This window comes from Vipera berus (genome assembly GCF_964194415.1).
Source record: "Vipera berus genome assembly, chromosome: 1".
In the NCBI taxonomy this organism is placed as follows: Eukaryota; Metazoa; Chordata; class Lepidosauria; order Squamata; family Viperidae; genus Vipera; species Vipera berus.
This window is the reverse complement of record NC_138202.1, coordinates 276,595,355-276,610,355: the sequence shown is the minus strand read 5'-3', so window position 1 is coordinate 276,610,355 and position 15,001 is coordinate 276,595,355. Positions and strand designations below refer to the sequence as shown.

General features: G+C 36.1%; 1 protein-coding gene across 5 annotated transcripts in view; it reads right to left on the bottom strand.

The window, feature by feature from the left end:
- Positions 1–15,001, bottom strand: part of SCAF8 (SR-related CTD associated factor 8) — an 88,508-nt gene that overhangs the window by 45,136 nt on the left and 28,371 nt on the right. For 4 of the 5 annotated variants that reach the window (XM_081312646.1, XM_081312645.1, XM_081312648.1 and 1 more), the window contains 13 exons: positions 14,250–14,426; positions 12,464–12,546; positions 11,682–11,796; positions 11,061–11,192; positions 10,186–10,298; positions 9,836–10,029; positions 8,188–8,288; positions 7,693–7,806; positions 5,129–5,285; positions 3,368–3,498; positions 1,613–1,751; positions 526–579; positions 51–263 (listed from right to left, as the gene is read on the bottom strand). In XM_081312646.1, the coding sequence (XP_081168772.1) occupies positions 51–263; positions 526–579; positions 1,613–1,751; positions 3,368–3,498; positions 5,129–5,285; positions 7,693–7,806; positions 8,188–8,288; positions 9,836–10,029; positions 10,186–10,298; positions 11,061–11,192; positions 11,682–11,796; positions 12,464–12,546; positions 14,250–14,426 (1,723 nt within the window). The remainder of the gene's footprint in view (positions 1–50; positions 264–525; positions 580–1,612; positions 1,752–3,367; positions 3,499–5,128; positions 5,286–7,692; positions 7,807–8,187; positions 8,289–9,835; positions 10,030–10,185; positions 10,299–11,060; positions 11,193–11,681; positions 11,797–12,463; positions 12,547–14,249; positions 14,427–15,001) is intronic. The other variant, XM_081312647.1, reaches the window with a different exon arrangement.

Genomic DNA, 15,001 nt, shown 5'->3' with positions numbered 1-15,001 from the left:
GATGCAAACACCCATACAGTTCTCCCAAAAGGTTTTATAATGTTACTTACCAGTTCTGTTTTCGGTAGAAGAGGTTTGAAGATCAGCACAAAGAGATCCTTTTTCATCTAATTCTGAACTGTTATTTGAAAGAGAAGAAAAGACACTTCCGGCAGATAATGTTGGTGTCGTAAGACTACTAGAAACAGTACCACCTGGTAGAACAAGGCTGCTAAAATCTTTCATTGATTCTTGAGCAATAGTCAGTGATGGCTGTACAAGAGCTGTAAAACAATACACATGTATATTAATGCTTGTGCAAATCTATACAAGTCTTTCTAAAACAAAACACCAGTATGTTAATCTACATTTTTCTACTTAATTTATAAACAAGTAACCACAAATAAGAGAGAAGCAACTTAGAACTAAGGAGAAATTTCTGACACCAATCAATTTATAAAAATAAATCCAATTCCACCAAAGTTTTTTTCCCAACTGTGACAGTTTTATTGGAATCCTATGAAAAAAAAATTAAAAACAGCTTACATGTTGGGACTACTGGTGGTGGAACAGGTGGCGGAACAGGTGGAGGCATGTAACCTGGAAGAAACAAAGAATAAATATTAATAAACAAATTTATTAAAGTTTATGAAAAATAACAAGAGCTAAATTCTTAACTGAATTATAAATATGTTCAAGCATACATTATCTAATTCAATAAAGTGTTGTAATTAAATGCATTAAATGGGTTTGTTGTTTTTTTTGAAATTTATATGAATAAGGGCACCTCTATGGATATGGTTTGGGATGCTAGCAAGGCCTATTTGAGAGGGGTGTTGATATATATGAACAATAAACATAGATGTGCTGTGGAAGCTAGGAGGGAAGAATTGGAGAATGAAATAAAGGAAAAAGAAAAGGCTTTGATTTTGAATTTAGAGGTTGTGAAGTCTAAGGAGGCTATTAAACTGTTAAGAGGAATGGATTGAGTATATCCAGAACAAATATGGGACTAAGAAGTTTCATGTAGTATTTGAATAAGTCTTCCTTTCTTTTTTTTTCTGTTTTTTTTATATATTCTATATTAATAGTGTTTGTAGTTATCCTATGTGAGCTAGAGAGTGATAGATTTTAGAGTCTATGGTTGTTAGCATATGGTTGTTTATGATTCTTTCTTTGTTTTTTTATACCTTGTACTTAGCTCTGGGAAGTCGGGGGTGGGGGGTGGGGAGGGGGGGAGGGGTAAGGAGGGAGGGACAGGGGAGGGGTAGGGGGGACTGTCAAAGATAAAATGTATGATAAAACTTTTCAATTAAAAAAAAATGCACACATACAGATATTTACTGAATTAAACAAGATTTACTGCCACTTCACTGTGCAAATAGATGACTACAGATTAAATTAATATTTTGAAAATAAGTAGTCATAGATTCATAAAGTTGAAGGACTCCTTAAACCACTTGAAGCCAAGTCCTTGTTCACAATTTTGGGCCCTGCTTTGCAAAGAGGGAACCAAAGCTTTTCTGGCTAATTATGCAAAATTCTCAGCAAATGTAAACTTAAAGAGAAATAAACAAATAACAATGCCAATACACTTTGATGTTTATGTCACAGAATGGAAAGATAACTTTACCAGGAGGTGGTTGTGAAGGATTAAAGCTTGCTCTCAAGAATGGAGGCGGAGGAATTGCACTGTAACCAGGTGGAGGGACAGACATTGTAAATGCAGGTGGAACTAAATTAACAGCCGGCACAGTTGGCGCTACAGGAATCTGTTATAATGAGAAAAATATTCCTGGTGATCTTTAATCCATACATATTTATGAAAGGAAATTTTAAAATTGCACCCCTGTAAATCTGCCTCTTTGGCCTATTCTGCTGTTGAATTTCATCTGTGGAATGAAGGAGCCTCAAAATAAGGACATTTATAGCTTGCAAGTTATCACAGAAAAGCATATAGCAGGGGTCTTCAAACTTGGCCCTTTTATGACTTGTGGACTGCTGAGGAATTCTGGGAGTTGAAGTCCAAAAGTCATAATACAGTCACTCATGCGCTCGTGACCTCCCGGTTAGACTACTGCAATGCCCTCTACATGGGGCTGCCCTTGAGGACCACCCGAAGGCTTCAACTGGTGCAGAATTCAGCCGCGCAAGTTTTGATGGGAGCTTCCCGATACTCCCGTGTAACACCTCTTCTCCGTGAGCTACATTGGCTTCAGGTTGCCCTCCGGGTGAGATTCAAGGTGTTGGTAATGACCTATAAAGCCCTAAATGGCTTGGGTCCGGACTATCTAAGGGAACACCTGCTGCCGGCATCATCTTCCCATCGTCCTGTGCACCCCCACAGGGAGGGCCTTCTCAGGGTACTGCCGGTTAATGAATGCCGGCGGGTTATTCCCAGGGGAAGGGCGTTCTCTGTGGGTGTGCCTGCCCTATGGAACCAACTACCCACAGAACTTAGGACTGCCCCCGACCTTCGCTCATTTCGCCGGGACCTGAAAACTTGGCTCTTCGATCTGTTTGGTCCAGACTGTGGGGTTGTTAATTTAACTGGGTTTTAGATTTACTCTTGGGGCTTGAATTTAATTTAATTGTTTTAATTGCTTTTAATTTTTTGTATTCATGGTTTTAACTGCCCTGTAAACCGCCCTGAGTCCTACGGGAATAGGGCGGTATACAAATCCAATAAAATAAATAAATAAATAAATAAATAAATAAATAAATAAATAAATAAATAAATAAATAAATAAATAAATAAATAGGCCAAGTTTGAAGACCCCTGGCATATAGGAAGGGCAATGTAGTATTACTTTTGTCTTTTCAATGTAGACCAATGTTGACCAACAAATGAACTTCTAGAAAGTCCAGATGACTACTTTTCATTTTCTTTCCAAATTCTCTCTCCTATCAGTAAACTGAACACTTGCCAGTTAATTCCCAAAATAACCCCAGGTCAATTTAAGTATTTTTAAATTTTATTTATTGCATTTTTTAAACTGTTCATTTCCTTCACAGGGTGATTTACTATAGGGAAGAAAATCATTCTCAGAGTTTTGCTGCCTCTTACTTTTGCTTACTGAGGTAATTTTTTTACGACATACTTATTGGGAGCCTCCTTAGGAAGCAACCAACATGAGACGTTCCTGAGATGTCTGAGTGGAGTTCTTTGTTCTATGGGTGAAACCAAGACGTTTTCTGTTTTGTGCATACTTAATTTCAGAGTTTTTTTCACAATAAAAGGAAAAAAAAAGTCTTAACAAGTTGCAGAAGGCACGAGAAGATATGATATGCACTGACACAAAAGTAGAGTTATCAATCGAATCAATAATCTGAATGTCCTTTACTACTGGAAGAAAAGTGTGGACAGAAAATGGAATACAATACTAACCTGTAACATAGTGACAGATTGTTTATAGGTTTCTGCCTGTGTTGTGACAACTGTGGTTTTGTCAACAGTTGCACTCTGGGTTATCTGAACACTCTCTTTTACAGTCTCTGAAGTCCTTGTAGTTTCCCATTCTAAAGAAACAACAACTGATCAGTGTTTTGAAAAGCGTATTAGAAGAAAACAAGCATTTGCTTCACTAGCTATGATACCTACCTTTTCACAATGAGTGGAGATTGAAAAATATATTTTAAAAATATATTTTAAAAAACTATCTGAATGGCACATTCCCGGATTGTTTTATGTAGAACTAGAGGGTTTTTTGAGGGTGGGGTGGGGGGAGAAGGGATATTTTGTGGTTCTTGAAATTTACAACCTTGGATTAATGTTTGCTCCGTTTCTAACAGTGTAAAAAAATATTTTTTAATTTTTTTTTTAAATTCCATTTATATCCCGCCCTTCTCCGAAGACTCAGGGCGGCTTACAAGCTTAGCAGTAGCCTTCATTCTATGTATATGGCTGCTTATTAGGGCTTTCACACACCATGTTTCCCTGAAAATAAGCAACGGTCTTTTTTTTTTTTGACCAAAAGATGCATAGGGCCTTTTTGGGGGAAGCACAGTATCAGGGTGATCAGCCCAACAAGAGGCGGTAAGTGCACGGGGGCCGGTAGCAGCCACATCCCACTTGTCCCAAGGGCAGAAGCACAGGAGGGAGGCAATTCAGATGTGTTGCGCGGCCACCTGGCTCACGGGAGGCTCACACGGTGTCACTAGAAACAAGCGGAGACAGAGGCATGAGGGAAGAGGCAGGCAATCCAGCCGTGCTGCGCAGCTGTCTGGCTTGCATGAGGCTCATGCGGCAGCAGCAGCAGGGGGAGGCAGAGGCACCTCTGTCTGCTGCCACTGTGCGAGCCTTCTGGCCACGCAGCATGTCTGGATCACCTGCCCCCCCGGACTTTGCCTCCATGCTTGGACTTACCTGTGCTGTGCAGGCTGTGACTCCTGTCGCACACTGTTGGCCCCTGCATGCTTGCTGCCTCCTGTGCTGAACAAGCCCACCCCCCTGGGCTTATTTTTAGGGTATGGCTTATACTATAAGCACGCTAAAAAAATCAGGCTGGGGCTTAATTTTCTGGGTTGGTCTTATTTTGGGGGAAACATGACATTATTAGATATGTACAATATTTGGATTAAAGCACCTCTGGGAGATTCTGATCTGAGTATTTCATAATATATTTTTGTCCTATTTTTCTTAGTATGCTTTTCCTATTTCTTTCTGTGTATCAAATTAAACCAAACCACACATTTTTTTGGCAAAACATTATTTTGTAAGTAGCAATTGATTTTTCCTATTTACAAATTCTCTACAATTTTGGACTAAGGATATATCTACACTAAACCTTAAATGTTATATTACATGAGATTTATTTAATTAGTAAATAAATTTCTTTTGGAAATGAAATAAATAATTAGTAAATAAGTTTATTTACTAAATAAGTAAGTTTATTTAAATAAATAATTTCCAAATTTCCTTTGGAAACTAGCATATATCCTAGTTGAAGACAGAAATATTCTAGAGATGTCACAAACTGCAACTCTGTGATTCAGCTTGACTGCCAACAGTCAGCCTACCTCTTACACAGCCAGAGAGGAACAGCATTTGGAATGCATATTTAGATTATTGGAAACACATTTCTCTGGAACAAAATATGAAAAAATGAAAATAAAGTTTTAATTACAAAGTATTTTAAATTGTCCTTACCACTATTTACTGTTTCCTGGTCAATCATGCCTCCTTCTGCAAAGCCATCTAAATCATCCAGCTTAACTTTTTCCCAGGGTATATATGATACTCCAAGATCCACATCCCAAAACTGTTTGTATTCAGTTTTCACTCCTTTGTTTAAAGCCCATGCAATCTGAAAATAAAGCAAATTCAGCAGTGTTGGAAACAAAAATACAATAATCTCTACAAGGCATCATAGTATTCTGTTTATTTTTACAGTTTGATCAACAATTCATTTGTTGAACAACACATACTTGCAAAACAGAAAAATGCATTGTCCAAATACGTTGTAATGATATCTTCTGACATTAAAAGAATATTTCCTCATCATGAATTTTCCTTCTTTTTTTTCTGATATAAATGCAGCAGTAAAGAATTTTAAAGTTCTCACTCCCAAAGAATATGGACATCATTCTTCCCAATGTCAGGCTTATTGTTTACCCTAAATTTCTAATTATGTTCTACTATTTTACAGGACAGTTTTTTCCCCTTCTAATAATCAGACAATAAATATTTTTAACTCATTTTAATTTTTTCTTTTTCTATTTTTGGATAATATCTCCATTTAATTGGAGTCATTAAAATGTGTTCTTCAGGTGAATTCTTTCTTAGGAACATTTTTTCCAGTAACAAAAATATTAAAATCTACACAACACACACACACACACACACACACACACACACACGTAGGAATCTATATATAGATTATAGAATATAATCTAGAAACTTATTATATTTATATCCTGCCACAATCCCCTGAGAGAGAGAAAAGTAGGAATGCTTTGTGTTTCTTATTGCTCTGGAATAAGCTTGAACCTGGACAGTTAGTTGTGCTTTGTTAGTTTCACTATTCATCTTTCACCTATGCTCCAGGTATCATTCCTGCTGCTTCATCTTCCAGAGGGCCACTAAAACCCAAGAGGCTGCCTGGATCAGCCAGTGGAGTGAGGCCATTCAGGAGTCATTTCTTGCAAGTGGTGAAGTAGGCAGTTAACTGATGGATTCACCAATCTAGCAGACAAGCCAAATGGACCTGACTCTATGGATAACACAGGCTGCTGATTTAACTATAACAAAGAGGTAATGGTAATACCTTCCATATCCTTCAGATCATAAGACAATTGCTCTAAAGCAAAAATTAGACCTAATTCATGCCTAGCTATGTATGCAGATCTTCATGAAACTCCTAGGCTTTCCCAGCGTTCATTGTACGGAGGTTAAAATTCCCTAATACCCATAGGGAGGAAACTCAATCTTCAACCCAACAACCAGGCCCAGGAAGCTTGGAAAAGATCCAGATAGACAGCAGAGCCACTGGTATAGCAACAGTACCCCTAGTTTGTCCTTAGGCCCAACTTAACATTCTGCAACATTCAAACTAATGATCCTGGTCACAGATAAGGTCTTATAATATATCAACAGCACCCTATCTCCCTGACCCTGGTACTCAGACTGGGGCAGGACCCAAAACCTGGTTGGGAAAATTTTTGAAAGAAGAATATTGCTCCTTTCATGCAGTTAGGCATGAGTAACACACATCAGATCTACTTGTCTGTCCATCACCAATCATGAATTGACACTGCTTTATTATAGACAGATCTGCTGTTTACCAGGAACACTATGAGGCCAGATACTCTGAAAATCTGACAACGTCCCCAGCATGGAGCTACTGGACTAGAAAAAAAGAGATCACCACAAATCATCTGTCCCCTGAAATAGTCAACCAATGCCTTCCACTATATTTCCCCTTGATGAAAACATTGGTACTTGGCATATGTATTCTGTACTCTTCCCATTCAACCATCCTGTTCATCTAAGGCAGGGGTCCCCAACCCCTGGTCCGTGGACTGGTACCTGGCCATGGGATGCCAACAACTGGTCCGCACAAAAAAGCAAAGCCCCATCCGTGGAATGCAGGCAGCACTGAAAACCATGCACTCTCTGGTCTTTGGAAAAACTTTTCTCCATGGAATTGGTCCCTGGTGCCCAAAAGGTTGGGGACCTCTGATCAAAGGCAAGCAGTGATTTCATCCCAATTCTCACTAACCATCTTTCTTACCCAACCTATGCTTGGAGTTAACAATCTGGTGAATCACTCACCCCACCTCTTTGCGAAACCCTACTTACATGACACTCAATACATCCCAATTTCCAATAATGTCCAACACATTCAACTCCCTTCTACATGATTTGTAGATAAGTACAGTGGACAGAGACTTTTCCATTGGTCTGGACATTACTTCTTGACCTCCTGGCGTTCATTCTTCTATTACTATTTCTTAGATTTATGTTCCACCATTCTTGCAAACTGATCAACCTATTATAACAACCATATGAAATAGGATGAGAAACATAGTGACTTGCTCAAGTCAACCAGTGAGTTTCTACGGCTCAGCATGGATTTGAATCTTGCTATCCCCAGTTATAGCCCACAATCTTAAGCACTAACAGTGGCTTTCCTTCATTATATACAAAAGCACAGGATTATGACAATAAACTACAATTCATAGTACAGATAAGCAGGACCACTGAAACTGTACCTTAATAATTTTAGATCCAATTTTGTAGGATCCAGAGCTTAATTTCTGAAGAGCACGATAAGCATCTTGCCTATGAACCATACAGACATATGCACAACCTCTGGGAGGGATCATCTATAAAAACAAAACAAAACAAAACAAAAGAACAAGTAAAATTAAAACAAAATTAATAACTGAGTTTCAAAAAAAATCTCTTACAATAATGAATACTAGTAATCTCAATTTATATTTATTTTTATATTTTTTATGTCATACCCCATGCCATTCTAAATGATTTCCTGAAATTCAGGTGAAATGTTTTAAGAGGCACAAATGGAGTAACAAAAATATCTTATTATGTGAATGTAATTTATATTTCTTTGGATCCAGCCACACAACCTCTAGATACTTTTATTTTAAAGTAAATAATATAAAACTTCCTCTTATGTAAATTAAACAATTTATGAAAACTCAAAATTACCATTCTTTTTAAAAATTGCAGATTATTTTACTTACATTTATAGATTCTATTTGTCCAAATTCTTCAAATAAATTGGTTAAATCTTGCTGTGTGGCCTTCTTGTCCACTTGACCAACCCAAAGCGTGGTACTGCAGACTGCCACAACAAATTATAAGGTTTATATTTTATTCGTATCATTTGACATTTATCATCACTACAATCTTTTACTGTCAGAGAGTGAAAGACAAGCTGAAACAATTTACAACTTGCCTATACGTAGAAAACAATACAATTATTTAATTTAAATCAGTGGAAATGGAAATGTCAACCGTCTTCCAAGAAGTGAATAGCAGGATAACAAAATCCTGAAACACTAACTTTTTATGAAAGCTACATATAGATAAGAATATTTTAATATACATTAAAAAGGAGAGACATGGTGAGAATATAGAAATATTGTAGATTTGGTTATTTCAAATGCAGTGATTAACAAAGGAATCAAAATCAATACTCGAACAGAAGTCTTTTTGAAATAGCAGGTGATGCCCGAAAGAGGGAGTAGCAATCTTTTAATTCCTCCTCCCTCTTAGAAACCAATTTATTATCTTCCAAACTTTTCTTGAAGTTCCTACAAGTTACAGAGAGAAGAATACAACTCCTGTCCCGGCATTACAGAAAAAAAATGGCAAAAAATATTTAGAACAATATGGGAAGTTATAGTGGACATACCACTGAATATTTATGAGCAATTTCTTTAGCTTCTTGCAATATATTTTAAGAAATGTTTTAAAAATGCTTTCATTAACATTAGTTAAATGTATCTTAACAATACACCCAATTCATTGGATTATTACAATAAAAAACATATGTTTATATCAAATCTTGCACAAATTTTATACCATGTGCATATTATTAAAATATTAATTCTGTGCAGACAAATTAACAAAATGGATAAAAATGGACAACTAATCATGGAAAATTTTAAATGTGAGCTGAATATTTCTTCCACAATAAACATCACATGGACAACCTAAGTCCCAGAAATATCAAACAACTCTTAATTCTGGGTTGACTCTGAAACCCAGGAAGTCTCACTAAATTTAACCATACTATTTAGCACAGTGCACATCAGCTGGGATTGCAGGAACCCAAACTATCCTTGATAATCAGTGAAGGAAAGTTTTAAGATTCTGTCTCCAGCAGACCCATGAAAACATGGTTTCTAAAGATAGGATTGTCATTTTCTTCTCAGAGTTACTGGCAAGGAAATAACAATCCTGATTAAGATAGCTACAGTGAGGGAAGATTTGCTAACAATCCCGATTGCAATTGGTGTTTGCAATTTCTACAGAATTGCCTCTCTTTTATGGGCCGGGAGGAATGAAAGCAAGTTATATTATGGAGACAGGTCCCTCATACACCCCCTCAAATATCATGGCATTGCCTGCAAAAGATCTTTAAAGTTAGCAATAATAGTAATAGTTCTGCTTCTCCAGTTTCTCCTTGATTTATAGATTCTAGAGAGTGTTATACAGAAGTCAAACTACAGTATTCTACCTACTACGAAGAATCATGCTGAAATTTACCCATTTAAGAAGTGGTAATGCAATTTTAATGAAAGAAAATACAGACACTGAGAATCTTGGACCAAAATGAAAATGTACTACAAACATTTCAGAAAATACCCAAACAAACATACATACCACTTAGTGTTTTTGATCGGACAGGAGGTAACCCTTTTTTCTGTCTTTCTTTTTCTCTTTCTCTAGCTCTTCTTTCACTTGAGTATGACCTTGATGACTTCCTCTTTCTTTCTCTTGATCTAGAACGCGAGCGCTTTCTGTGTTTACGCTTTCGAGAACCAGACCGTGATCTTGACCTTCTTTTTCTTGGTGACCTACAAAATAATCAATTAAATTATGTCAATGTAAAACATAATATTCATAAGACAATTCTTATGAATATTATGAATATTAATATTATGAATATTAAGAAACCAACTATGGGTTTTAAGCAGGAAGACAAATATCTTTGTAATAAAAGTTACAGAAACCTTGAACGTGATCTTGAGCGTGTTCGTGATCTTGAAAGAACTGCTGGTTTCTTTTCTTCTTGCTCGAAGACTTCTTGTTCTACAACCTCCTGGGCCTCATCTATATCCATGTCCTAAATAGGGAGCAAGTGAGATGCCAACATATTGGAAATTATATTCATTCTTATCTATATGTGTTTATGAAGATTTTTTTTCATATATTCCTGAATATATCAGTTTATATCTAGGAAAATCTCCTGACTCAATATCTTGACGTGTCCTTATTGTCCTCATTTATTTATTTATTTATTTATTTATTGATGGGATTTATATCCCGCCCTATCTCCCGAAGGACTCAGGGCGGCTAACAACAAAACATATAATAAGTACAGAAATCAAGATAAAAATGAAATTGAGAACATCAGTGCAGTAAATTAAAATTAGAGAATTTAAAAAATGAATTAAAAATACTAAATATAAATTAATTAAAATGCCTGTCAGTCTAGGTCAGCCTGGTGGAACAGGTGTGTTTTGAGGCCGCGGCGAAAGGATTGGAGGTTTTGGGCCATCCGAAGCTCAGGGGGGAGCTGATTCCATAGGGTTGGCGCTCCCACAGAGAAGGCCCTCCCCCTGGGGGTCGCCAGCCGACATTGCCTAGCTGACGGTACCCTGAGGAGGCCTTCTCTGTGTGAGCGTACTGAACGATGGGAATTTGTTCCTGTCCTCATGGACAGAGTATGCTGCTCTCCAACAAATTATATTATGACATCAAAGCTAATGTTAATATTTACATTCCCAGTATAGAGACATCCATGAGATTATAGATAGGATAGTGTTTATTTTACAATTTTGTGATCTACTGAATTCATAATTTAAATAGAAATACTAAATTTTACCTGTTGTTGAACATCCATTGAACTGTCAAGCTTTGTTTCCACTTCTAAAAACTGTTGGTGACTGCTGTCTTGCGAAGGTGATGCTGAATGCTCAGAACCAAAATTTTCTTCTTGAGTTTCCTCAGGGCTTACCTGCAGTGAAGAATGTTTATTTTTTTAGCCTCAAGCTCTGCAATACATGTCTGCCTCTCTACCTATCTATGACCTACCTCTCTCTCTGGGTTTCAATAACTAATATATAATTTGTATTATGGAATATGTTTGGAATTTTGGATAACATTAACAAGCAAGCAAACAAGTGTGCAAAGTTCAGTCTTTTATTTCAAACCATAGTCCTGGAACTACAGAGATCCTAAGTTCAAATAGATTGTTAGGATTAGAAGTTAAAGTGCAAATATAAACAAGTGAAGTATAAGCAAGTGTTACATTGAACAAAAAAAGGGGGGAAAGAAGGAAAAGGAAGCTAATGCTGAGGGGAATTCAAGATGGCAAAACAAATATACTTTTTTGGGGAATTTCTAAAGTAACATGTTGCTTCAAAAATTTAGAAACCTAAAGCCATGTGGTTAGTTTAGAAATTTAAAAAATGCAGTATTTCCAAAAGTAGGAAAAATAGTATACCTTTGGTGGCTGCTGATCTAGAAGTTGCTGTCGAAGATGTTCAAAGTTTTGTTGCTGTAGTTGTTCAGCTAGCTGATGAAAAAGTGAATTGTTCACGGACTCAGATACAAGGGGCCTAAAATACATAATTTAGTAGTTACCCTATTGTTTTACAGTAACTGTATAAATATATTTAGAATTCATTAAAGAATACAACAGAACTTTGTAGAAGCAGAATTTGATGTTCTCTTGAAGTATGGTAAGAATAGGAAGAGACAAGAAGACAAGCTTGATCTAATGGGTTTTTAATGGGATTCAAACATTGTAGTAGATCATATTGCACTTTATGTGGTACAGAGAATCCAACAGTGTGATTTTTAAACAACAGCTTATAGCTTAATATCTTGAATGAACTCAACTGTTGATTTAAGAAATTATGGTTTATCTTCAACCTCTCTCCCTTCTTCTCCCTTTCTCAGTGTAAGACCACAACTTAAGAATATTTTAGTAAGATTAAAATATACTGGAAAACTCAAGTAGGGGAAATCTGATCTGCCTGATTTTTTTTTTAAAAAAACCAACTAATCATTTTTTTTAAATGATCATTTTTAAAAAAAATGATTTCTATAACTTTTCTCCAATATCAGTTAATGTCACAAATATTCCAAAACCATTTTGCATATGTGAAAAGCCTCTGGATTTGGGTAAGCAATTAGAAGCTGAGTTAACTGCAGATTTACTTTGAAAATAAGTTCAAATCAAAATATAAAATAAGGTGTTTCCAAACACAAATTAAGACTTACAACTGAGAAGTTGGAGTTTCCTTTTTGGGCTCTTCATTCAAATCAGTTTCTTCTCCAAAATCTCCAAACCTATCTATCAGCTTCTAGGAGCAAACAAATAATGCATTAAAAATGCATTGTTGAACAAGAAAAGCATTATTAGATATATTTTAATGTTCCATATATACATATATACATACATACATACATATATATGTGTGTGTGTGTGTGTCTGTGTGTGTGTGTGTCTCTGTGTGTGTGTGTCTCTGTGTACACACACACATACATATATATATATATACATACACACACACACACGCACACACACACACACACTATAACACCCAGATACCAAAATATGTACACAATATTCTTTCTAAAACAGTACCTTATGTCTCACTTATATATATTACCATAGATGTAAAACAAATGCATAAATATAAAAACCAAAATATTTAATTGGGATATTAACTGATATACATTATCTATATGTACTCCAAAGACATGACTTGCGTTACTAAAATTAAAAATTATAAGATAGGTTTTGATAAAAAGACAACCATGAAGCACTTAGACCTGCAAGTTTAGTGCCCAATAGAAAACCAAGAATTGCAAAAAGAGGACAAAAAAAAGTCACGCTAATATTGGTCAACTGATTGTGGGGGAAAAAATTCATATCAGGTACTACATAAATAGAAGTATAGTTATTACTACTATTATTGTATTCATTTAGCTATGGTCAAGATAATACAGAAGCATTGATGAATACAACAAAAATAGTGTATCAGTCTCTTTACTTTTAGCCATTTGAGTCTGTTTATTTTTTAAAAAAAATATTTCTGGGAACTGTCTAGACTAGTCCCTGCAATTTTCTTGACAAGATTTTGGAGTGGTTTGCCACTGCTTCCTTCCTAGGGCTGAGTGAGAGAATGCTTGACCCAAGTTTACCCAACTGATTTTGTGCCTAAGGTGGAACTAGAACTCAGTTTCCTGGTTTCTAGCCTGGTGCTTTAACCACAACACCAAACTGGTTCTTGTATCAGTCATATAAAGCAGTGGTCCACAACCTTTGCAGCTTGGTAGCTCGGCTGAGGTGGGAAAGGGGAACTGGGCCACGCGAGTGGAAGGCTGGTGAGAACAGTGTGTGCCCACCAGCCCGCTGCTTGTGCAAGTTGAGCTGTGCGTGTGCGGCCCAAATTTGAAAAGGCCACGGCCCGGTAGTGGGCTGCAGCCCAGGGTTTAGGGACCCCTGGCATACAGCATATTAAGCTAAGACTTAAAAGGAAAAAAAAGATAAAACAAGCAAAACATAATATAGTAGAAAATAAACAAAAAAGAAAAAAAGATAAATAAAATAGAAAATTTCATTATGTTACCACTCCATGATTAGAACAACTTTTATCTTCTTATGGAAACTGCTGTAGATAAGAACTCAACAACGCTACTAGTCAGCAAGTTTTCAACCTGAGATTAGAAATGAACCTTTTTCCTTCATAACCAAGTTGATTTTTGTTATGTATATATTTAAATTACCACAGAAAGGGTATATAAATAAAATTATTATTATTATTATTATTATTATTATTATTATTATTATTATTATTATTATTATTATTATTATTATTATTATTAAATGGAGTATGACTAAGGGTCTCAGGCTTATTCAGTGAATGAAATCCCACTGTACTTCCCATCTAGTACTGTAGAGAGAAAATCTCTGAAATGAATCCAACAAAAGCTTCTACACTGTGCAGGATTGAGTATAACTGTAATCAAATTTTTGTTTAGAAATCTTACGAATAACTACCTTGTTAAAAGAGACACTCTGTTCTAGCGGATTGAGCGTATTGGCGGCAGCAGCAGCAGCCGTAAGTTGAGCAGTGAGAGCCTGTAGCTGAACGACGAGACCCGCATCCAGTGCTTGAAGCAATGATGGTTGTGGTTTTTGTTGTTGCATCTGCAATGTCTGTATTAACTGCTGAAGCTGAAATGGAGTTGGGAAGAAGATAGTTTTGCTATAAATAAAATCTGGAATTAAGCATAAATTCTAGCACTGCTTTGAAAGATAGGACAAACTATCTCCAATCAAAACTTCAATTTCAAGCACATAATTCCTAATTTTAAAATTTTAAACATTTTGTAAAATATAAGAAATCTTCAATGCAGTTACAAAAGAAACTGGTGAGGACAGGGCAAAAAGCAGGGATATCATTTGCAGTAGAAATCAGTGGCCAGATGTTGGATCATGGCTAGCAGAGGGGGGCAAAAGGTTACTGAGATTTTAATGGTCAGTTTATGCCAGTAGCTGGGAGTAAAGGGGATTCCATCTAAGCTCACAGTTGAATATAGCCTATATGGACATAATACTTAGCTGAATTTTATTTCTTAATTGCTTTTGGAATTATTATTTTTTACTGATTTTTAAATATTATTTTTTTCCAGAATGGCCAAATCTTTACTGCATTCACTGGATGAGTCTTCTTCTCCTTAACAAAATTAGTTTCAAGTATAAGTTTAATGATTAATTAAAAAAATACTTTTTGGAATTAACAGCAAAAA